Source organism: Ipomoea nil, unplaced genomic scaffold (assembly GCF_001879475.1).
Source record: "Ipomoea nil cultivar Tokyo-kokei standard unplaced genomic scaffold, Asagao_1.1 scaffold2942, whole genome shotgun sequence".
Classification (NCBI taxonomy): domain Eukaryota; kingdom Viridiplantae; phylum Streptophyta; class Magnoliopsida; order Solanales; family Convolvulaceae; genus Ipomoea; species Ipomoea nil.
In genome coordinates this window covers 593,094-618,101 of record NW_017619370.1, presented here as the reverse complement: position 1 = coordinate 618,101, position 25,008 = coordinate 593,094, and the positions used below count along the sequence as shown (strand labels likewise).

The 25,008-nt window shown below is 32.1% G+C and overlaps 1 protein-coding gene across 1 annotated transcript; it reads right to left on the bottom strand.

The window, feature by feature from the left end:
* Positions 1 to 639: 639 nt before the first annotated feature.
* Positions 640 to 1,893, bottom strand: LOC109162421 (F-box only protein 8-like). Its single transcript, XM_019311125.1, has one exon. The coding sequence runs from the start codon at positions 1,891 to 1,893 to the stop codon at positions 640 to 642; it is 1,254 nt and encodes a 417-aa protein (XP_019166670.1).
* Positions 1,894 to 25,008: the final 23,115 nt, after the last annotated feature.

The window sequence follows — 25,008 nt, the reverse complement described above, 5'->3', positions numbered from 1 at the left end:
TACCCGGGGCGCGAATGTTGCGCTCTATGGGCAACAATGACCTTTTCTTTTCCTTTTTTCTCTCCTCGTGACGCAAAAAAAAAAAAAAAAAAAAAAAAAAAACATCATAAAAATTATCTTTCTCATTTGTTAAAAACTTGCTCTCCAATTTGTAAAAATCTAATGGGAATGTTCTTAGTAATAATTTTAGGTGATTTTTTTGGGTCAAGCATGATGCCAAAGAGGGAGAGAGAAAAAGAGAGAAATTTGAGATCTTCCAGTAAGTCTTGATTTTTTGTAAACCGTACTAAAAAAAATAAAAACCAATGGCGCACAGAAGCGCACAGTAAGTTTACGTGCCTAGGCCTAGGGAGCGCGTAAACAATTACTCAGCTTAATATAAACCTGAATTGATGAGATACAAATAACAACTTAATATAAACCAGAATTGATGAGATACATGGTATACATTATAACACGACATCAACTGTGCTTCCATAATCCGCTACTACGAGTTTAGGAATATATAAAATGGAAACATTCTGAAATTAATGAAGTTAAGCCCTCCCTCATCAGCTGAATTGAAGCTGTCATTTAGACTAATCATTACAGCAAATCAGACCAAATATCCAGCTCTTGTCAACCCCAAATTAAACCTTTCTAACCCCCAAACACATTGTCCATAGTCTTGTACATTCTAACATCCATAGGGTAAAGAATTGAAAATTCTTCAATTCCACCTACATCAAATTTTCTCCAAACCTCACTTTTCAAGTTACAAACCAAAATGAAAAATTGAGTACTATTTCTACATAACAACACAATCTCCCCAGCATAATTCGTAGTATGGCGCAGGTATCTAACTCTAGTCATTGTTCTATCCTCTCCTAATGAAATGGTCATAAGAATCTTCTCCCAGAATTCCTTAGATTTTTCCCAAGTCCAAACATTAATATAGAATTGGTGGCCTTTTTGGCGAACAAGAACAATAGCCAGTCGACCTCCATCAACTTGTAGCAATGCATACTTTCCGTAAAGAACGTGATATTTTTCGGTAAATGAAGCTGAATAATACTGCAATGATGAAAGTTCAGCTGGAAATGGTATCAAAGAATAACTCTCATACCCAACATCAAATGCTACTATATGGAAGGTAAGATAGTTAGGTTCAGTCAGCCAATTATAGAAATAGATAACACCGTCAATGTTGACACTAATATTATAGCAGTAGGAAGGGCAAGCATAGCTAGAGCAGAAGGGGTAGGAATAGGAGCAGTTGATCTCCCTCCATGATTTATCCACTCCCACAGTCAAAATCCAATGCTTATACATGGGCCTGCTGCCTGGATCAATCGTATAGGTTGACATCAAAACCTTGTATCTTTTAGATTGTGAATCAAACCCCAAGTGTGGACACGATAAATATATATAGGATTGGATTGTCGGAAGGGAAATACGCTGTCCCGTACAAACGTTGCAAACAATGACGTCTCCATTGGGTCTGGACAGAGAAATCAGGCCGTCGGAGGAGGAGTGTAGACAGCCTTTCAGAAAGGGTTCAGCGTCCAAGTAGCCGAGACGGTTGGCTTGGAGCATTCCCGGCCGCTGTGGGTTTTCTTCGCTGAAATTTATGGTGTAATACGCACAGGCGGAGGGCGGCGGCTTTAGAGGTATGATAGAGATGAGGATGGCCGCCCTATTGGGAATTGTCAAGGACAAGCTGCGATGCAGAACGCCAAAGCCATGATCAGCTACGAGAGCGCAAAAGAATTTAGAAACGCACCTGAATCGTACTAGCGATATAGCGGGGAGTTTGGAGAGGATCTCGACGAGAATGTCTTGGGGAAGAAGGAGCGTTGAAACACGCGCCGTCGCGGTCGCCGTCGCGGTCGCCGTCTTCTCCGATGTGCTCATCGTATCCTACGAGTTGATCGATGCCGTCTCAAAATAGTTAGAGTTGTATTTATTAAGGTAAAGTTGTATTCTCCCTCTCCTCCTCATTGCGAATTGCTATGAAACCTAAGCAATGTTGGACTCTAAATTTAAGATTCTCCAATTCGTATAAAAAACGCAAATTGAAACCTCCCTATAATACTTGTGAATCTACAAATCTATACTTCTATATTATTATTAAAAACAAAATCCTCATTTTTAACTTTCCACCCAAACACTTAAGAATAATAATAAAATTAGCAGTAAAAAAAATAGAAAAAGATCCGTAATTTGAGAAGCGATAATGTCTAGAAAAATTAAAAGTTACCTTATTTTACTCTTCCTGTACTTCAATATCACTTCCAGAAGTCCTTTCATTCTCCCTTGTGGCCTTGTACGATCTATTTCAATCAAATCCGGTTTCAATCGAGTCAAACCTATGTCAGAAATCTTTTTTAAAACACTCAAATAGTCCTCTAGCTCGGCACCATCTTCGTTATAAATTCTTGATACTACCGATTCTTTTCCATTTTTCATTTTTAAGCGAAATAACCTTATTATTAATAAAAGTTTGGACGGGAAACTACACAGGAAGATTTTATTTTTATTAATAGTATATGATATTATTATTAATAAAAGTTTGGGCGAAAAACTACACATGGAGATTTTATTTTTATAGATAGTATAGAAGTATAGATTATTAAAAAGGTGTCTTCTAGAATTGTAATACAACCGGAAAGTAAGAAACAACATATCCTATTAGGAATTGTATTACACTATTTTACAATATTATAATAGGAATTTTAATTTAGAATTGTAGTACTTATAGACAAGTAGAAAATAATATATTATATTAGAAATTGTATTACACTAAAAAAAAAAAAAGAATCAGTTATTAATAATTTAGAGTAAAATTACAATACAGATACTTTCCTATCACTAATACAATTCTACTTATTATTTTACAAAATCTCTAAATAATAATATTGATTGAAATTACACTATAATAATGATTCAAATTACACTATGATATTGAATACAATTGTACATGAAACATGCCATTGCAAATATAATACTTTCCTAACTTTAATAAATTCACATATACTAATTATTTGCGTAGAGAATCTGCAAAGTCATAATGTCCAGAAAAATTAAAAGTTACCTTATTTTACTCTTCCTGTACTCCAATATCACTTCCAGAAGTCCCTTCATTCTCCCTCGTGGCCTTGTACGATCTATTTCAATCAAATCCGGCTTCAACCGGGTCAAACTCAAGTCAGAAATCTTTTCTAAAACACTCAAACAGTCCTCTAGCTCGGCACAATCTTCCTTATAAATTCTTGATACTACCGATTTATTTTCATTTTCCATTTTAAGCGAAATAACCTTATTATTAATAAAAGTTTGGACGGGAAACACTACAAGAAAATTGTTCATTAGTGAAAGGTAAATCCGTCACTAAAAAATCAAAAACCATAATAAAAGACTTTTAATGAAGGGAAATTTACCGTCACCCCCCGTAGTGTACGGGATATGATACCATCATTAATAAGAATATAGTGATAGTGTATTTACCGTCACTAAAACGTTCTTGTATGACCAAAAATCCCGTCACTGATACAACTACTCAGTAGCATAATTCACTCTCATTATATTCTTGTAATGATGGAAAATCCCGTCATTAATATTATTATTTACTAACAAATTTTTTTCTCATTATATTAAATTTTGTCCGTCACTAAAAATTATAATTTAGTGTCAAATATTATTTTTCTAACTTTGTATATATTGTTACTTCTCATTAAATATTAATTTTTTGTAATACATTTTTTTCTCACTAATCGATATTATGTTATGTTGTAACTATAGATATTGTATTAGTAAAAATGAAATTTTTTACCATAATGCAATCAAAGTACAGAGTAAATTCAATCAATATATTAAAAAAATTAATCATCACTACAAAAATGAAATGTTTTATACAATTTTGTAAAAACTAAAGACAAAGAAACTAATTATAACAAATAGCCATACTAATGTATTTGTTGGCTATATTTTGCCTCAAAGTCTTTTGCATGTGACTAATCTTTTCCCGATCAATATCTTCAGCATTTTTAGGCCATCAAACCTTCTCATTTCAGTAGAAAAAAACCAAGAAACAAAAAGCAGTAAAATTTCCAAATGCATTGAATTGAACTTCAAAGTCTAACAAGATTAGAAAAAAAGTTTCAACCTTGAAAGTTTAAACACTAGCGATAAGATGTAGCGAAGCTGTACATGGCACAAGTGAAGCACATGAGATTGATGAGATGGATCATTAATTTATTAGGAGCATAATAAAAAATTAAACTGATGGATATCAAACAAAAAAAAAAAAAAAAAAAAAAAAAAAAAAAAAACAAAGGGATATCATTAATCAAACCAGAAATGGCTAAGTTATCTATAGCATATATTATTGCTATCATAACAAAACAAATAGATGTCATTAATCAAAGGTAAATCAATATGAACAGGTGTAACTGTGGTAGCATATATGCATGAAACTGAGAATACGAAAGAGATGCATACGGATGCTTGCAGAGTGTTGGGCATTGAACCTAGTTTAAACTATACAGGATGATTTTATTTTTATTAATAGTATAGAATATTATTATTAATAAAAATTTGGGTGAAAAACTACACATGGATTTTATTTTTTATTAATAGTATATAAGTATATAGATTATTAAAGAGGTGTCTTCTAGAATTGTAATACAATAGGAAAGTAGGAAAAAATATATTCTATTATGAATTGTATTACACTATTTTACAATATTATAATAGGAATTTTAATGTAGAATTGTAGTACGAATAGACAAGTAGAAAACAATATGGCCCTGTTTGGTAAAAAATTGGCCTATAGGCTAATTTTAATTTTTTTTATCACTATTAATTGTTTGATTTAGTTAAAATATCAATATAAGTGTTTGGTTAATTAGCTTTTTGCAACTCCAAAATGCTAAAATTCAAAAAGCTACTCCAAACAACTTTTTCAATTAGTTTTTTTAGAAAAGAAATTATACCAAACAGCTATCAGCTAACAACTAATTTACCAAACACTTTTCTACAACAGCTAATGTTATCAACTAGTTATATCCTCTAATTCACACAATCAACAAACAGCTAACGGCTCTCAACTAACAGCCATTTATCAAACATGGCCTATATTCTATTACACTATTTTACCATATTACGAAAACCTTAATAGACTAATAGTATATGACTGTTTTGGCGGGAAGTTAAAATGAAGGATTTTGCAAAAAAAAAAATGGAAAAGAATCGGTATTAATAATTTAGAGTAAAATTACAATACAGATACTTTCATATCCCTAATGCAATTCTACTTATTATTTTACAAAATCTCTAAATAATAATATTGATTGAAATTACACTATAATATTGATTGAAATTACACTATAATATTGAATACAATCGTACATGAAACATGCCATTGCAAATATAATACTTTCCTAACCTTAATAAATTCACATGTACTAATTATTTGCATAGAGAATCTGCAAAGTCATCCATATTTTTTCAAATAATAATATTGAAATTGCACTATAAATACTCTCTTAATATTAAAAAATTGAGTTAATTCCAGCAATGGTCCTCCGACTATATTGATTTTCCAAAATTAGTCCCCGACTTTTAATTTGGACAGTTTACATCCATTGACTTTCAATTTCTTTCCAATTGAGGTCCTTTCGCCAGATTACGGTAAAATGGACTTTGAATGAAAGGGTAAAGTAGTCATTTCATCTGCCTAATGTATAATTCTTCGTATTTATTCATTGTATACACGACTTCGGACATCATATTCACTTAATTGCTTAATCCCTAATGGAATTTTGTTCTTTGAGTGGATTTAGGGATTAAGCAATTAAGTGAATCTGATTTTCGAAGTCGCCCATACAAGGGAGAAATAAGAAGAATTATACATTATGCAGATGAAATGACTACTTTACCCTTTCATTTAAAGTCCATTTTACTGTAATCTAACGAAAAGACCTCAATTGTAAAGAAATTGAAAGTCAAGGGACGTAAAGTGTCTAAATTAAAAGTCGAGAACTAATTTTGGAAAATCAATATAGTCGGAGGACCATTGCTGAAATTAACTCTTAAAAAATTCTACCATAGATTATTTTTTTGTTATTCTATAGTTGCATAGAGAATCTGCAAAATTATCCTTATCAATACTAATAATAAAAACAAAATAATACATTTGCAACTTTCCACCCAAACTACCTCCAAGCTATTACTATATAAAATCTAATAATCATAATGGTAATTAAGCTAATAATTACACAAATATTAGTATAAATAACTAATTATTATAGTTATAATAATTATAATTATTATTATTATACCAGGACTATGTGGTCTAATGCTACCCGGGTTGGACTTTCATTTGGAAGATTATGAGTTCAAGCCTCAGTGGAGGCGTTATTGGTTCTTTGTGTTTCTTAGAGAATCTGCAAAGTAGTTAATTATTTAGTATTAATTTGACTCATATGTATCATAATTGGATTTTATTCAACCTAACTCGACCTTTGTCCAATCTTAAATTCTTACAATCTTACACACTCTGGCCAATCGGAATTTGTAAATTTGTGTTCCTTTTTGGACCGACCAGGGACACTATAGAAACATATTCAGTTGAAGTGAACAGGGTAGCAATGAAGTTACTCAGACTTATTGCAAAAAATCTGAGAATAAAAGATGAAGAAATGTGTAAGTTATATGAAGGGGGATGCATTCAATGAGGATATAAATTAAAATGATTTATGTTTTTTTGGCAAAAATTCGCCAGTAATTTGGCCGGGAGGACGAAATGTGTTAAAAATTGCATAGTTACGGAACTAAATTGTTAATTTTTAAAGTCAAGTGCTGAAATTAACAAGACTTCTATAGTCACAGGATCAAAATTGTAATTTTCTCATCTAAATAATTTTAATTAGGCATTCTTATTCGCAATCTTAATTACATTCAACCAAACAGTTCATAAATGTCTAAGTTGATAATTGAGTTATCTTTTGTAGGAGACTAACTCCTTTAAAAAATTTAAAAATATATTCCATCTCAACTATAACTTTTAGTTACGTTAAAAGTTGAATTACACATTTTATACCCTCTTTCTAAAAAATAACATATAAAATATGAAATCACTTTACCTCCAATGTATCTCCAATATTGACAACCTTCTGTTTCGTTGACTTGAAGGAGGATAGTTAGGCCATCTGCATCAGAGTGGGGGCTCACACTGCACCCATTATTACGAGCTCTGTCTGGGGACATGGTGGATAATAGTTCGTCCTTATTGACTGCATCCCTCCTTCATATAACTTACACATTTCTTCTTCTTTTATTCCTAGATTTTTGGCAATAAGTATGAGTAACTTCATGGCTACCTTGTTCACTTCAACTGAGTATGCTTCTATAGTGTCCCTGGTCGGTCTAAAAAGGAACAGAAATTTACAAATTCCGATTGGCCAGGGTGTGTAAGAATTTAAGATTGGACAAAGGTCGAGTTAGGATGAATAAAATCCAATTATAATACATATGAGTTAAATTAATACTAAATAATTAACTACTCTAACTCCCTATTATAAACTTAATTTCTTTGGGAAAAAAATAGTCAAATAGGTCATTGAACTTACACTAAAAACAATTAGGCTTCTAAACTTTTTAAAAACATTGTCAGACAACCAAAAAAAAAAGTAAAAGTTAGCTTTAATGCGCCAAGCATGGCACGTGCCTTGTTGGGCGCGAATGTTGCGCTCCATGGGCAGCAATGGCCTTTTCTTTTCATTTTCTCTCTTCTCGCGGGCTCGAGTAAAAACAATTACTTGCCGTAAAAAAAACATCACAAAAATAATCGTTCCCATTTGTTAAAAACTTAATTGCTCTCCAATTTTTTCCATTTGCGAAAACCTGTTTAAAATCACTAATGGGAATGCTCTTAGTAATTTTAGGTGATTTTTTTGTGGGTCAAGCATGCTGCCGAAGAAGATAGAGAAATTTGAGATCTTCTAGCAAGTTTTGATTTTTTGTAAGCCGCACAAAAAAAAATATTAAAAACCAATGACAATGATGCGCATTAGGCGCACAGAAGCGCCCAACCGGGCACGTGCACTCTACGTGCCTAGAGAGGGCATAAACAAAATTTTTTCAATTAAATGTGTACATAGAGTTTATTTGTGATTGCAATACGCATTTGAATATAAAGATTTTTGAAGAAATATAATTAAATGATAATTATAAAAATATAATAATTTAATTATAAAACAACATTTAGCGACACTTAATAACCGCCTCTAATATTTTAAAAAATAAATAAAGACAAATATTTAGCAACACTTAATAACCGCCACTAATATATATATATATATATATATATATATATATATATATATATATATATATATATATATATATATATATATATATATATATATATATATATTTAGTGGCAGTTACAAAACCGCCGCTAAAATTTATTCAAATAAATATATTTATTTAGCAGCGGTTACAAGACCGTCGCTAAATGCACCCAAAACTGCCGCTAAATGAGTTTTCCATTAATTCCCGCGGTTGTTGAAAACCGCCGCTAAATGCTTTGCGACACACTATTTAGACACGATTGAATAACCGCCGCTAAACACACTAGTGGCAGTTTGGAACCGCCGCTAAACGCAAAAAAAAAAAAAAAAAAAAAACCCGCCGCTAAATGCCTGATTTGGCGTAATGATAGTCCACACATGTGTAGCAAATGAACATGTACACAAAGTATGCATGATATCCTAATCATATAAGCCACACACAGGGCACAAACTAGGCACATGCACCCTTCTACGAATAAGCCTAGGGGAGGATAGAAGTTAGAGCCCTCCAAAGGAAAATCTTCCACTTAGCAAGAACTAGGAGGCTCCACAAGGCATTCCATACTTCATTGGGCAGGGAGGCAATGTCACACAACCTCCTATAGCCGTTTTTTCACAGAATAACAACCCCTAATATCACCATGCCAGAACCAGATATCATCATTATCAGTACATACTGGGTCTGCAATATCAAGTTAGAATCCCTTTGGTTAAACAATAACTGAGTCATATTTATATCCCAATTGTTAGTCATGGGGTCAATGAGATCACTCACCAAAACATACGGGTTTGCTACTGATGGAACGGTATGCACAAAAGGGGTCACAGGAATCAGGGACCCATGGATGCTGCCAGATACTAGTACTCCGGCCATCCCCGATTCTTCGCCCAATCTCAGCTTTAATTAGACATTGACTAGCCAATATATTCCTCCACACATAGCTTGGGTTACCTCCTAAAGTGGCCTAGCTCGAAAAAGGAAGTCATAGGACAGTACCTGGCTTTTAAAATACGAGCCACTAATGATGTAGGGTTGGTCAGCAATCGCCACCCCTGTTTGAAAGTATTACATTTTCTTTAAAGGTATTATATTTTTCAATAAGTAACAAACACATGCCAACATTACTTTTGATGGAAAATACATCAAAATGTAAAAGTATTACATTCTTCATCAAAAGTATTACATTTTCACTCATAAGTAACAAACATGTTATTCATGATTAATATTACATTTGAACATATAAGTATGACATTTGAATGTCGGCCCGACCCGACCCGACATGTCTCACGGATTAGGATCAGTAAGATAGTTTCACACAAGTGTGATTGATACTAAAATAGAAGTTGAAAATTTATCTGTATTTTATATTTATTGGTTATTTATGAATTATTTAATATTATTTAAAGTTATTATAATGAAAAATTGCACTTTCGGACATTCGACTTGGATATGACCATAACCTTCGCATTCTCTACATTGGATACCTTTGCTCTTGGGCTTGTTTTCAGATGACTGCCATTAATTTGAGCGACTTTGATTTTCACTTTGACTAGATTGATTTTGGTTCTTGAATGAATTTTGATTTGAGGATCTTGAATTTGACTTTGAAGTTGATCAAGAGAATGTATTGTTGCGAGTGGAATGTGGTTTTCCCCCTCGATTTCTACGATTGAATTGTTTTAGAATCTTGGAGAAATTTCTTGAAAGTAGGGCAATTGCATCTTCATCCAATTCTTCTGGATCCGTTCCTGATTCTCCTTCGTCGGCGAGGAAAGCAACATTTTTATTATTCTTATTCAAATCAGATTGAGAAGAATTTCCATTTCATATGTATTCCATTTCGCCTGAATGCATTGGCGCTTTGAGCTTGCAAATAGATCTTCGTTCTTGCCTTCCAGTAAGCATAATTGGTGCCCAGAAGTTGTGGTGGTCTTGCTTGACTCTCCATATCAAACCAACAAGAGTAACAATAGAAACGCGTGCACAAGAAAATAGAGTGTACAGGTAGACAAGAAAAGTGTTACTGAGATTGTTAGATTCAAGAATAAGGTTCTTGTAATCTGCTTTGATACCAAGTGAAGTTTATCGTATGCAATAACTCAAAACACATTAAAGTACGAATTGTTAAGGGAAGATTTTGTTGATACTTTCGGTGAACTAGTTCTGATTCTGGTGTAGTAACGAATTGTAAATCGTTCAAATTGAAATCACGAGGAAAATAAAACTTGCACAAGAGCGCATCAAGTTTGGTAACCCAGTTCGGAATAACCATTCCTACATCTAGCAATGGTTATGCTATGGACCCGCGGTAACAGGGCCGTTAGTCACTGTTATCCTTTTTATTTATTTATTTATTTATTTATTTAAATTTCAGACCGATTCGTTATAGGAGTATATGTTCATAATTTTATTACTATATGTTCATAATTGTAAGTTCATAATGTCAGAGCTCTATGTTCATAATTTCATAACTGTACATTCATACTTCCATAACTGTACATTCATAATTCCGTAACTGTACATTCATAATTCAATAACTGTAACTTCATAATTTTCGAAGCTCTATGTTCACAATTTTAGAGCTCTATGTTCATAATTTTATCACTATATGTTCATATTGTAAGTTCATAATGTCAGAGCACTGTGTTCATAATTTCATAACTGTACATTCATAATTGCATAATTATACATTCATAATTGCATAACTGTACATTCATAATTCCGTAACTGTACATTCATAATTCAATAACTGTAAAATCATAATTTTCAAAGCTCGATGTTCACAATTTTAGAGCTCTATGTTCATAATTTTATCACTATATGTTCATAATTGTAAGTTCATAATGTTAGAGCTTTGTGTTCATAATTTTATAACTTACATTCATAATTCCATAATTGTACATTCATAATCCCATAACTGTACATTCATAATGATACAAACGAATAACGGCGTTATCAGCGAGACAAAATCATTTTTTTTTTAAACTGAAATGACGCGTTTTCCCTGAAAACGACGTCGTTTTGGACTGTGTCCACTTCATAATTTGCATACATCTAAGGGGTCGTTTGGTTCACGGAATGTCAGATTACCTTAGGGAATGTTAGATTGCTGGGAATATTAGATTACTGGGAATGTTAGATACCTGTGTTTGGTTAAAATTGGGGTATGTAATATAATCATGTTTGGTTTAGGGTTATCTTTTACACACACTATAATATCCTTAAGATAACCAAGGTTATCTTACATTACCTAAGATTTTGAAGGGAATCACATTCCCTTCAAAATCCTATGTGGAGGGAATATGACATTCCTTGGGAATGTCAGATTCCCTAAGATAATATGAACCAAACACCGGAATGTGAGCTTTGGAATGTCACATTCCCTTGGTTATGTTATATAACCTGAACCAAACGCCCCCTAAGGGGCACCACAATATGGTTAGCCCAACTCTTCATTCAGTAACCAACAGAACGTTTGCCAAACATGCCAGGTTGATTAAAGAGTGAACACTTCAAGATGCATCTATTGATCCTCAGCCTCTGAACTACGTTGAAGTTTCTTGAAGAGCTGGTGCAAGATTCCTAATCTTCACAAGTCCAGGCTCCCCCTCAACTGCTACTCTCCCGAGTTGCTATTGTGGTTTGCGGCCCGGCCCTTATGCTTTAATCATCAATCAACTTGAATTGAAATGAATTCATCAAGTTGCTCTGGTTAACACTTGAGGCAAGCCCTTGAAGCAGTAATCCAATATTCAGAGTAGTATAATTGAAATCATCAAGCTGATCTGAATGTGGATGAAGTGTATTTATAAGTTATCCATCTGGTTTTCTCTCTAACTGAATAACCGTCTTGATCTTCATCCTGAACTTGGTCTTTCAATCTGGTTCACATCTTGATCTTCGATATTCTTCGTCTTCATATGCTGAACTATACTTTTGTAGATCCTAAACTAAATGCATTGTTCCATAAAAACTAAAACAATCTGGTTCCCTTATCTTTTCTTTATTTTTTTTTATCTCAAATGTATTACAGAATACAAACATTTTTTCCAAACACAATAATAAAGTTCAATTCTTTACTATTTATCCATTAATTAATGTCTCCAGTCACTTAGACACAATTAATAACAATATAAGCACATAAATATAACATTTATCAATAATTTGTTAGCTTTTTGTTATTGGAATGAAAATAACATATATGATTATATGAATAAGATTTTAGAATAAATTTAATAGAGATAAGATATAATAGAGATTCTATCAGGTATGTTATTAATGCAATTGCAACGTGAACATCAACTCTTGTATGTGTATACACAGTAAAAAAATAATTGAACTTTGTGCAAAGTCTTCTTCTGAGTAAGAGTCAAACTCTATGGGTGTACTAACAATTATTAACCAATGCACCACCAAGTTTAATCATGTGTAATAATTATGAAAATTTCATCACATTTTTAGCCATGTACTTCATATCATCCCAAATAGACTATTGAAATTATTTCACAGTTTTTTATTTTTATTTTTGTTTTTGTTTTTGTTTTTTTTTTTCCGAAAAGACAAGTTCTCACTTGAACTTGTCCCTATATATATCCAAAAATATACGGAGTATTATATTTCGTTCAGGACTCTTAGCTTTTCGCAAACCAATCGTGTTGCTAGTTTATTTAATTTTTTTATTTTATAACGGAGTATATATATATATTTATTTATTGATGGTTTTATTGGGACTGGGACCGGGTCCACCATAAACCGGGTATAGGAACATAGGACGGGGGTAGGGCGCTAGGCTCAGAACAATGCGTACAAAAGTCCGAGGTACAGGCCCAGAATGGCGGCCCAAATATAAAGAACAAGGCCCACAGGATGGGCTATAGCTAACTGTGCTACTGGTAGGAATCGAACCCAGGTGACTGAATTGAGAGTATGCGATCAAGACCATTAGACTGTAGTGCCTCTCGTGTCTGAGTTGCCCTTAGCCAAAGATCCAGGGCCCCTATTTATAGCAAGCCCCCTCCTCCTCTGGCGTCCGCGTGTCCCACGTTGTTCCTCCCCCACTCCGCTTGTTTGTCGCCATGCATGTCACGTCGCCACTATCCCCGCGACTCCCGCATCCACACCGCACACGCTGACTAACATCCTCCACCATGCACGCCGCACCTACCTCCCCCCCCTCACGCCTACCTACCTACCCCCCTCACGCCGTGCCTACCCCCCTCATGCCGTACCTACCTCCCCCCTCACGCCGTACCTACCTCCCGCACCTACCTCCCCCCTACCTCCCCCCTCACGCTGTACCTACCTCCCCCCCTCAAGCCGTACCTACCTCCCCCCTCATGCCGTACCTACTTCCCCCTACCTCCCCCCTCACGCCGTACCTACCTCCCGCACCTACTTCCTCCCCCCTTCCGGTCCATGTTCTTCACCCCGGCCCACCATGCGTACTTGTCTTCCTAGCCCAACAAGACTTGGGCCAACCTCCTTCTTTCACCACCCCACTTGGGCCAATACTTTCCCAATAAAATGGACCCCTAGGGTCCCATATCCCCATCACAAGTCCCCCACTTCTTTTAGGCATCTGGATGCCTGAAGGAAGTAGAATTCGGTACAACCACCTCCTTTCTTTCCCAAACTCAATCTCTAGTTCCCAAGCTTTCATGATATCCCCATCATATATATATATATATATATATATATATATATATATATATATATATATATATATATATATATATATATTGTTTACTAAATTTAAATTAGTTATATTAAAATCTAAAATGTAAGTAATCTTATTTACTTTTTTTTTTTTTTATAATGGAGTATATATATTTTGTTTACTAAATTTACATTAGTTATATTAAAATCTAAAATGTAAGTAATTTGATTTAATCCCTCATTATTTGAATTGACACATAAATGTGATAGAGAAAGTAATCTAGTAGAGTTAATTTCAGCGGCAGTCTCTTATATATGGTGGCAATTCCAAATTTAGTGTCAGAGTATTGTTTTTGCCATTTAATACCCCATACTATCATATTGTGGACACTTTTGGTCCTTCCGACGACTTTTTTTGTGAAACCCTATTTTAGGCAATTGTATTTTCATCTCTTCAATTTTTTATTATTTTCCCAGTGAGTTAATTCTAGTAGAGGTCCCTTGTCTTTGGTGATACTTCCAAATTTAGCCTTAGACAATCGTTTTTGTCATTTAACACCCCATACTATCATATTTTGGACACTTTTGGTTCTTTCGATAACTTTTTCCGGTAAAATTCTATTATAGGAAAAGGTATTTTCCGATGATAAAAGAATAGGCTTCTTTTTTTTTTTTTTTTTCTTTTTTGTTTTGTTTATGGTTTTTTTTTTCTTTTCTTTTTGCTCAACTGTTATAGTAGATAATTCACAGAAACAAGGACTAAAACAATAGGAGTCAGGAGAAGTTTAATAATAAGGTTTTATAATTTGGGATATAAACAAAAACCCTAATTCTCTCTAAACATCTCTTTTTGCCTCACGAAACGTTGCTTTTTTTTTTTGGGCGTTTATTCATCTGGTGGCCGCCGGCCTCTGGTCGAAGCTTTGAGCCTTTGACGGAGCTTCGTTTCTTGGTTGGCGGTCTCCTATTTTATTTTGTCTTTTGTTTTTTTTTAAGTTGCATAATAAAGTCCAGTGCCGATTCAACCACCAACCCTTCAAGGAAGTTGCAGTAGTTCCAAAGATCTAAAGCTTAAGGATTCCGCCAGATCTGGATGAAGAAGTGGTTTGATTCTCGTGGATCCGTAAAATAAATTCAAGAGGTGTACTGCTGCTTCTCTTTTCTTTTGTGTTCTGCTTTTTTCTGTGTTTTTCTCTTGTTTGTGTGACGAGTTTGTTTTCCTCTCGTTTCTTTTGGCGAGTTCTTTTCTTCATAAGTGTGAAACATATAATTTGGTCATGGCGTATGTGAACTTCATCCTAGGTGACAAAGATGAAAATGTAAAAGAGGATCTGCATCTCAGCTCGATGGATATATTGTCATTGAACGACAGATGGAAAATATATACTCAGGTGGTGCGTAAGACTTTTCAACCGAAGTTAGTCTTAACTACGTTTGATTAATTCTTCAATGATATTAAAGAGGCGTTAAATTCATCTAACGAATTCAGCTTCAAATTTGTGAAACAGTCTGTGATTCAAGTTCTTTGTAGCATTGCTAGGGAAGTTGTTTCTATGTCTGACTGTAAGGAATGGTATACCATTCCATCGATCCTATTTGTAATTGCTTCACCTTATGATTAAATGAATGAGCTTCTTTATTTTCAAAAAACAATACCACTCAGACTGAAGCCGACCAGGTTGCGACATCCTGAGCTTTCCAACTGCGTTGCAAAATGATTCCCACGTACCCAGAGGTTCTCACGCACTAGGTATTGCCATTGACGAAGGACGATTTGGGGCCGGGTTGAAGGAGATGAAGACAAGAGCCGGGTGAAGGAGATGGTGCAATCCACGGCTAAAGAGACGAAAATAAAAATAAAAATAAAAACTGGCACAGCGAACTCGAAAAAAGGTTGAAGAGACGAAAATGCCCTTACCTGAAATAGGGTGTCACCTGAAAAGGTCATCGGAATGACTAAAAGTGTCCAAAATATGATAGTTTGGGTTGTTAAAAGGAAAAATCGATTGTTTGGGGCTAAATTTGGAATTGACACTAATGACAAGTGACCTCCATTAGAATTAACTCATTGAAAAAATAATTAAAAATTAAATAGACAAAAATACCCTTATCTAAAATAGAATTTCATCGGAAAAAGTCATCAAAATGACCAAGTGACTAAAATAATAGTTTAATACTAAATTTAAAATTATCACCAAAGAAAAGAGGTATTCGCTAAACTTGGGGGTGTATTCAATCATGACTTTTGTAGAGTTTTAAAGACTTTTAAAATGATAGATTTTATTAAACTTTGATTGACTTTCATAGAGTCCTTCAAAACTTTTTAAAACTTTATAAGACTTTATAAAAGTCTATATAAAAAACATTCATAGACTTTTATCAACTTTTTATTTTAAAAAGTCTACAAAAGTCACTGAAAGTCTAAATTGAATACATCCTTATAAACTTTCAATGATTTTAATTCTTATCATTTACAATTTTCTTACAAAACATTTATAATCTATCATAAAATTCTTCTTATTATATAGTTCTTCACCCACATCAACATTCTCAACATTATTATTTTTATCCATAGTATATTGAGACTTATAGGTTTATTACTTATATATATTATTAATAAAGATCAACAAAAAAACTATTTCATTAGAAATTCATAATAATATTGAACAATAAAATTTATAATAAAAGACTTGATCAAATAAAATATTTAAAAATATAATTACAAGTTGCATAAAATAAAAAAAAATCTAATATTAATAATATATATAAAATTATCCTTGATTTATTGTTAGGCATCACACAAAGAACTATTATTTGCAATAACAATTTGAGACTGCAAACAACAACAATGTGCTACTGTTTGCAACTCCAAATTGTTGTTGCGAACAGTAATTCGCTATACGTAGTAACCTGTTATTAAAATATATATATATATATATATATATATATATATATATATATATATATATATTACGAATATAAACATAAAAATAATAAAAATCAAAATATATAAGTATTTATATGATTATTATGAAACATATACTAAAATTTGACGGTGAAAATTTTGCTTTGTTCATGTTTTTAGGGAGAATTAGAGAAAGTTAGGGATAAAAAATTCATAGAAAAAATAAAAATCAATATAAACAAGTAATAATGAAGTAAAAATAATATTATTTCAAATTTTTAGATGAAGATTCTAAAAGTTTATGAGAGAGAAAAATTGGTAGAGTTTAGGTATGAGGAAAATATAGGATAATGAAGAAAAAAAATAATTTTATTGAATTTAGATAGGTTTATAGAGTTTAAATAGGGAGAAAAAATAGAGTTTAAATAGAGAGAGAAAACATTCAAAGTTGTTAGAAAGAAAATTTGAAATCTTGGGGTTGATGGTTGGATTTCAACTATTTATATTTGAGAAGGAAAAGTCTACAAAAGTCTTAAAATTAAAAAGTCTACAAAAGTTCATAACTTTTTGAATACCACATGACTTTTAAAGATTCTTTAAAAGTCTTAATCGAATACCACACAACTTTTAAAGACTCTTTAAAAATCTTGATTGAATACCTCCTGACTTTTAAAGACTCTTTAAAAGTTTGAATTGAATACCTCAAAACTTTTAAACTTCATAAAAGTCTTTAAAACTCTATGAAAGTCATGATTGAATACACCCCCTTAGATCTAATCTAGTACTATCATGTGTAGTCGGTATATTATGTTTTGTTCTTGATTTTCATCTTCTGTCTTTTCATTTTTAGTAAGTGGGTTGTTAATAACAATGTGTTGGTAAGTCTAATTATAAACGAGTAGATCAAAGACTCAAGGTCGTAACCTTGGTCAATACGCTGTCTAGATTCCCACTTTCCAGGTGCTTTAAAAAAAAAAAAAAAAAAAAAACCAGTAAAGATACTTTGCAAAAGGAAAAAAGACAAAAGGTAGTGGAAGCTAGGATTGAAAATATAAATTGAATGCGATACATTTGGCAGTATATCGCACCCTAAAGTTGAATAAAATAGAATATATTTATTTTCTAGTGGAAGGATGAAGAAATCATTTATCATTCATCATTGCAGACCATAACAACTCTGAACTCTTTCTCGCAAGGCAAAATACAAATAATATATTTCAAAATGGGTGGTGGAGCAGTGAAACATAACTTTCATATTTAAAGACCATAAGTTTATTATTGTCAACACTCTCTTAATCAAATCTGTTGTACAGAGTCTTTTTGCGATTCACAACTTTTGTGTGATTTACAAACAATTATATAGGAATATAATTTATCTATTATGTTTTATCAAATAGTAGTTGCAGATTTTTCTCATTAACCTAAATCCTTTATATAATAAAGCTATATGGTTTGGAAAATAATTAATGTTACAATTAATGCCACAACATCCTTTATTATAAAAAAAAAAACAAAAAAAAACACAACATTTAAAAAATAAAATAGCTATATATTATATAATCATATAAAAAATATACTTTTGAAAAATAAACTAGCTATATATTATATAATCATATAAAAAATGTGTTCAATTAGAGTTTAAATTTACACATACAAAATTTGAAATTTACTTTCCAAATGTAATTATCTTAGTTATTAGTTGTATTATGAAAATTATAATATAGATGAAATACAATTAAGAATAAATCAATGTAATTATGTAAATTATCTCTATAAGTTTATTTAAATATGAACATAATTAGAGATTATATTAACCATACAAAATTATAATTATAATTATAATTATAATTTTAATTTTAATTGTAATTTTGTATTCTATAAAAATAATAAATACTTGACCAATGGAAGCTCAAAAATATTATTATATTAAATAATTTAAAATATTTTAGTTTTTCTATTATTTATTTATATTTATAATAACATAATTTTTTTCCGTGCATCGCGCGGATGAATTACTACTAAATAAATAAAAGAGTAACGTTAGATACTCTTCATATTTTTCCTCTTCAATTCATTCCTCATGATGTAACATTAATTATTTGGTTATTAAATTCTCTTTTTAGTTAGTACTGAGTTAGTTAATTCACTGACATCCAATTATAAAAATTGTATCAGGAGAGAAAATATGGGAGAAAATTTTAAAAGGAGTAAGAAGTATTTTTCTAAATAAAAATTGGAGTTTTTTTGTACTTTTTGTCCCATTACTATAGTGACACTATCAGGATTGATACACGATTTTTAAATCTTGCAATTTCAGTTCAGGGCTATTGTTTTTGTTGCAAAAATTGTCCTTCCGGCCAATTTTCTGTCAAAATCTCACCGGAAAAAAAATTTCAATTTCAAGCAGGGATAAAATAGACATTTACGTTGACCTTGCAATCTCGGACCGTTGTTGACCGACAGTATTCAATTCAAACCGAACTGTGGTCATCCTTACTCACAACAAACTCATATCATGATGTGACAAGTTTTAATAAAAATTTTCCTTTTTTAATTTTTTAATGTCAACCTATTAGAATTTACCACATAAGAGAGTGACTATTTTGTAAATAGCATTTTCTACAATAATATAATAATGCGATTCAATCTACGGTATAAACTTGGGTGTAACCCATTAGGTTTGGCAAGACATTATTATTTCGTGCACCGCGGTACATAATCGATTATACACCGCACATCAAAACGATATCGTTTTTTGTTTAATGAAAAGAAACGGCATCTGTTTCCGCCATTCCACACCCTTCCATCAAAAGTAACTCTGTTATTCGGTTCATTTTGTATACACTGCAGTTTCGGTTCAACACAACTATAGTTTCATTCGATATTTATAGACTCAAATATGTGAAAATGTTATTTAATTTTATTTTATATGCACTATAGTTTTAATAACTACATGATCATTTTGATATAATTACAGCTTCATTGTACAATATACACTTAAATATGTGAAATGTTATTCAGTTTCATTTTATATACACTGCAGTTTCATTTCACCACAACTACAGTATTATTTTGATATAACTGCAGTTTCATTTGATAATATAAAAATAATACGTGAGGCAGTGCCGGTTTAGATATACTGTAGTGTCAGTTGGTAATTAACATATACAAAATGCGCTCTCCGTTAAAACTAATGGCGCCGCTTTGACCGCAGTGCACATGCACCGTGGTCCACAATATAACGACCCGTTTGGCAAGTCCCATGTCAAATATTCTCAAAAGATGGGCAACCCTAGTCAAATTGGTCAAGCAATTACTTTATTAACCACAAGATTTCAAGTTTAACTCCATGTAAGATACAATGTTCTAAGTTTGACTTCATGTGGGAGGTGTCTATTGTTTTTTTTTTTTTTTTTCTTCATATAACTTTTTTTTTTTTTTTTGCAAACTCCATATCACTTTCCTAGTTTCCTATTTTCTTTGAATTGTGAGATGGATAGGCAGAAGTTTGGGAAGTGGAAAAAGACCCCAAACCACTTCCTCAGCAGCATGGAGTCATGCCCTCCCCACCATCCTATTTATTTGGAAATTGAATAGCCTTAGCTTTCTTTCACCATAGGTGAAAGAAACTTTAATTTTTGCCCACTTTTACCATATTTAATCATATTTCTCACCTATTTTTTTTTTTTTTTTTTGTTAATTTGGATTTCAATTTAGCGAGTTATCTATACTAAAAAAGTAATACTAGACATTTCTTAAAAGCATTCCTCGCAATTTTCCTCCGGCAACATTGAATTGGATTATTTAGTATTTAATTAAAAATGTGTGTGATCAGTTAATTCATGACAGCCAATAAATATAAGTCACATCATGTGAGAAAAATATATTAAGAAAAATTTAGGAGGGTAAATAACATTTTCCTACTAAAAATTCATTTTGATTATAAGTAAATTTTTCTCGTACAAGGAAAGAAAAAAAAAAAAACAAAACAAAATTTATCAATATCTAGACCATTTTGAAGTCAAATGAATAGCAAAAAGAATTGATATGACTTTAAACCGCCGGTCAAAAGATTCTCAAAACACATGTAAATCAGGAGATAAGGGAGTACTATGGGGCAGTGGCGGATCCAGAAAATAATGTGAGTGGGGGCGTACTTAACTTAAGATTTCACTTCTAAGAAAAAATTGCATCTTCTACAATTTTGTTTGAAGAATTTGCTTAGACAAGAAGCTAAAACATATAAAATGCTAGAGGTGAGTCTTGAACCTTGGACACACCATTTTCATATTCAAGATTCAACACATTGATCTACTAAACACTTTAGTGATTTATCTATGTACTTATATACTAGTAGAGAGGGTTGAGAGGGGGGGGGGGGGGGGGGGGGGCAGTGGATTGTGGCTCCGCCACTGCTATGTGGTCGTTTACCAACTTAGAAAAATGAAGAATTTTTAGATAAATGGAGAAATTTAGAAATAGAAAAAATAAGAATTGGAGAAGTTGTTTATTAAATTTCTTCTTCTAAATGCTTACTCCTTCTCCAATTTTCAACTTTCTTAAGAAATTTACATAATACCAAAACCAACTTCTCCAAATGAAGAAATGAAAACACACGGATGAATAGTGCTTATTGACTTAGGCGCCCCAGGTTTGAATCTTGTTAGCTTCTTTTGTTGCCTCGCTTCTTCTTCTTCTTCTTATTCAGACTTCTTCGGACTTTGACGCCACTAAGTCCACTACTTCAGATTTTATTAATATTATTATTATTATTGTTATTATTATCAGTGTTGCAAAAATCGCGTCTAAGCGCTAGGCGGTCAGCTTCCTAGGCGCCTAGCAATTTTTTCAACCTTTGTTATTATTATTATTATTATTATTATTATTATTATTATTATTGTTATTATTATTATTATATTATTATTATTATTATTATTATTATTATTATTATTATTAAATTCTTGTTTTTATTATTGTTGCTATTATTATATTATTCTTATTAAATTTCTATTATTATTATTATTATTATTATTATTATTATTATTATTATTATTATTATTATTATTATTATTATTATTATTATTATCATTATTGTTGTTGTTGTTGTTGTTGTTGTTGTTGTAGAAATGTACAAATGCTATATAGGATGATTGTATTTAATAAAATTTGAAAATTAGAGAAATGAAAAACTTGAGGAATGGAGAAATGGAAAACTGGAGTAATGGCCGGAGAAATGGAAAATTGGAAATGGAAAAATAGAGACATGAAGTAAACGACCCCTGTGTTTTGAGTACTACTATGCGTTTTGAGTACAATAATTAAATTAAAGTGTGTCCCACCCCCCTTGTTACATGAGCTCAGTTTTATACTATACAATGGTAACAACTACGATAATGGGCACTAATAACCTCCTGCAATGACTCCCCTCCATAAGTGTTAGGCTGAGCTCCTCAATAATTGTTGTGCGCTCTCCTCCATAACTACTCTTTAATTTGATGATGCGGTGTCCTACTAAGTGCGCTTTAAATGTACCCGTTCCACCTCTTATCTGACAATGACCATGACTATTTGACCGCCTTCACTACGTTGACGGGGTAGACCAAGAGCATCGAGTCAGATTTGGTGTTTTGTCCAAGTATCCTGTCAATGGATATTACTGTTGTGCATTCGGTTATGTTGGTTATGCAATCTAATGTTGTGAGTTATGCATTGTAGATTGGTGAGAGAGATTTGCAGAGATAAGAATAGTCTAATACCTATCAATTATGAATTGTTCTTAATTTTCATCTTTTGCCTTTTCATTTTTTGTAACTGGATTGTTAATAGTAACTTGTTGGTAAAACTTGTGAAGAAAAGGAATAAATTAAAAGTCTGATTACAACCGAGTAGCTCAAGGACTCAAGGTCGTATCCTTGGTCAATACGCTGTCTAGATTCCCCGTTTTCTAGGGTTTTGTTTTGTTTTTTGTTTTTTTTTTTTTTTTGTTTTTTTTTTTTTTTTAATACCGGTAAAGTCGTAAAGATACTTTAAGGAAAAAAGCCAAAAGCTATGATTATTTTAATTTATAGGGGAAGGAATAAGAAATCGTTTATCACTGCGGATTGCGGAATATAACAAATTCTTAACTCTTCATCGCACGGCAAAATACAAAAATATTCTGAAATCAGTGAATGAGTGAGTAAAACATAATTTTCATACATAAAAATTAATTACAAATTTAATTCTTGTCAACCTCTTCTTAAATTAAGCTTGCTGTACAGAATCTTCATAATATTATTTACCACTCTTGTATGATTTGAATGTATAAGAATAAAATTTATCAAGTATATATCATCGAATAGCCATCACAAATTTTCTCATTGTCCAAAAATAAATAATTAAATAAAAATAGCATCAAATTAAATTAGCCATTGCCCATCAAATGTGTGATCTTATTGTAATTACTCCGTAATTGACTGAAAAGATGACAGACAAACAAAGGTGGGACTGTGGGAGTAGACAAATGACAATACGTCATTCTGCCTTTTTTAGTTTCTTCCAAATTATCTTATATAATAATGCTATTCAATCTGTGCTGTATACACTTGGGTTTTTGCTCAGAATTTTTAGTCCAACCTTAAAAGAAATGAATGAGAAAGAAGGGAAGAAAAGAAAGAAAGAAAAAATAATTAGCCATGACCTTGCGGTCTAGTGGAATGAAGTGACTCTCCTAAATAGAAGTCATGGATTCAATTTCCAATTGGGGCAGTATATGAACATATACTACATTTGTAATAAATTAGGGAGAAGTAAAGCTCTGATTTGCCATGTAGGGATTATGTCATTGAGTTACCGTAATTTAGTAAAGCTCTGATTTGTCGTGTAGGGGTTATGTCATTGAGTTACCGTAATTTAGTAAAGCTCTGATTTGTCGTGTAGGGGTTATGTCATTGAGTTACCGTAATTTAGTAAAGCTCTGATTTGTTGTCTAGAGATTATGTTATTGAGTTACCGTAATTTAGTAAAGCTCTGATTTATTGTGTAGGAATTATGTCATTGAGTTACCTTAATTTACATACTTTGTTGGCCCTTGAAAATTGGAGAAGAAAACCTATGAAGTTTTAATATTCAATGGAACCTACAAAAATCAATCTTTTGAAAAAACTCTTACCCTCTCTCATAGCGTCTCTCCCTACTACATACCTTACAAAAATTTGACAAAAATTTAGCAAAAACCTCTCGATCTGATCTAGAGAATATAATGCTCTTAGATTAAGCAAGTCCATGTCAAATATTCGCAATAGAGGAGCAACTCTAGCCGAACTAGTCAAAAAATTAACTTGGTAACTACAAAGTTTCAAATTTAACTCACTCTTAGAGTTGTCTATTAACCTTAGGATTGTACCGGTCAGTTATGGACAACTTAGACTAATTTATTATTTGGATGAATAAGTCTATATATATATATATATATATATATATATATATATATATATATATATATATATATATATATATATATATATATAGGGTTAGGTTCCTGTGAGGTCAGGTCTTCCCGTGCGGCATACACCATTAGGTATGCATAAATGCACCATACAGTGTTCGAGAATACACCATTATGTGTGGTGTATTTTTTTTATGTGTGGTGTATTTTTTGACATTTCATTCTGGTGTATTTTCAAACACCGTATGGTGCATTTATGCATACCTAATGGTGTATGCCGCACTGACCGCACGGGAAGACCTGACCTCACAGGAACCAATATATATATATATATATATATATATATATATATATATATATATATATATATATATATATATATATATATATATAGGGTAGAGTTCCAATGAGAACATGTGCTTAGATGAGAACGTGAGAACACATCATGTGCATCCATCTAATATTTGTTAATGGTCTAGATTAGATTAAGTGTGTGCGAACACACATTAAATGTGTGCAAACGCGATTTAGTGTGTTTGCACACATTTAATGCGCGTTCGCACACACTTAATCTAATCTAGACCGTTAAAAAATATTAGATGGATGCACATGATGTGTTCCTTCGTTCTCACCTAAGCACATGTTCTAATATGATCTTAACTCTCTCTCTCTCTCTCTCTCTCTCTCT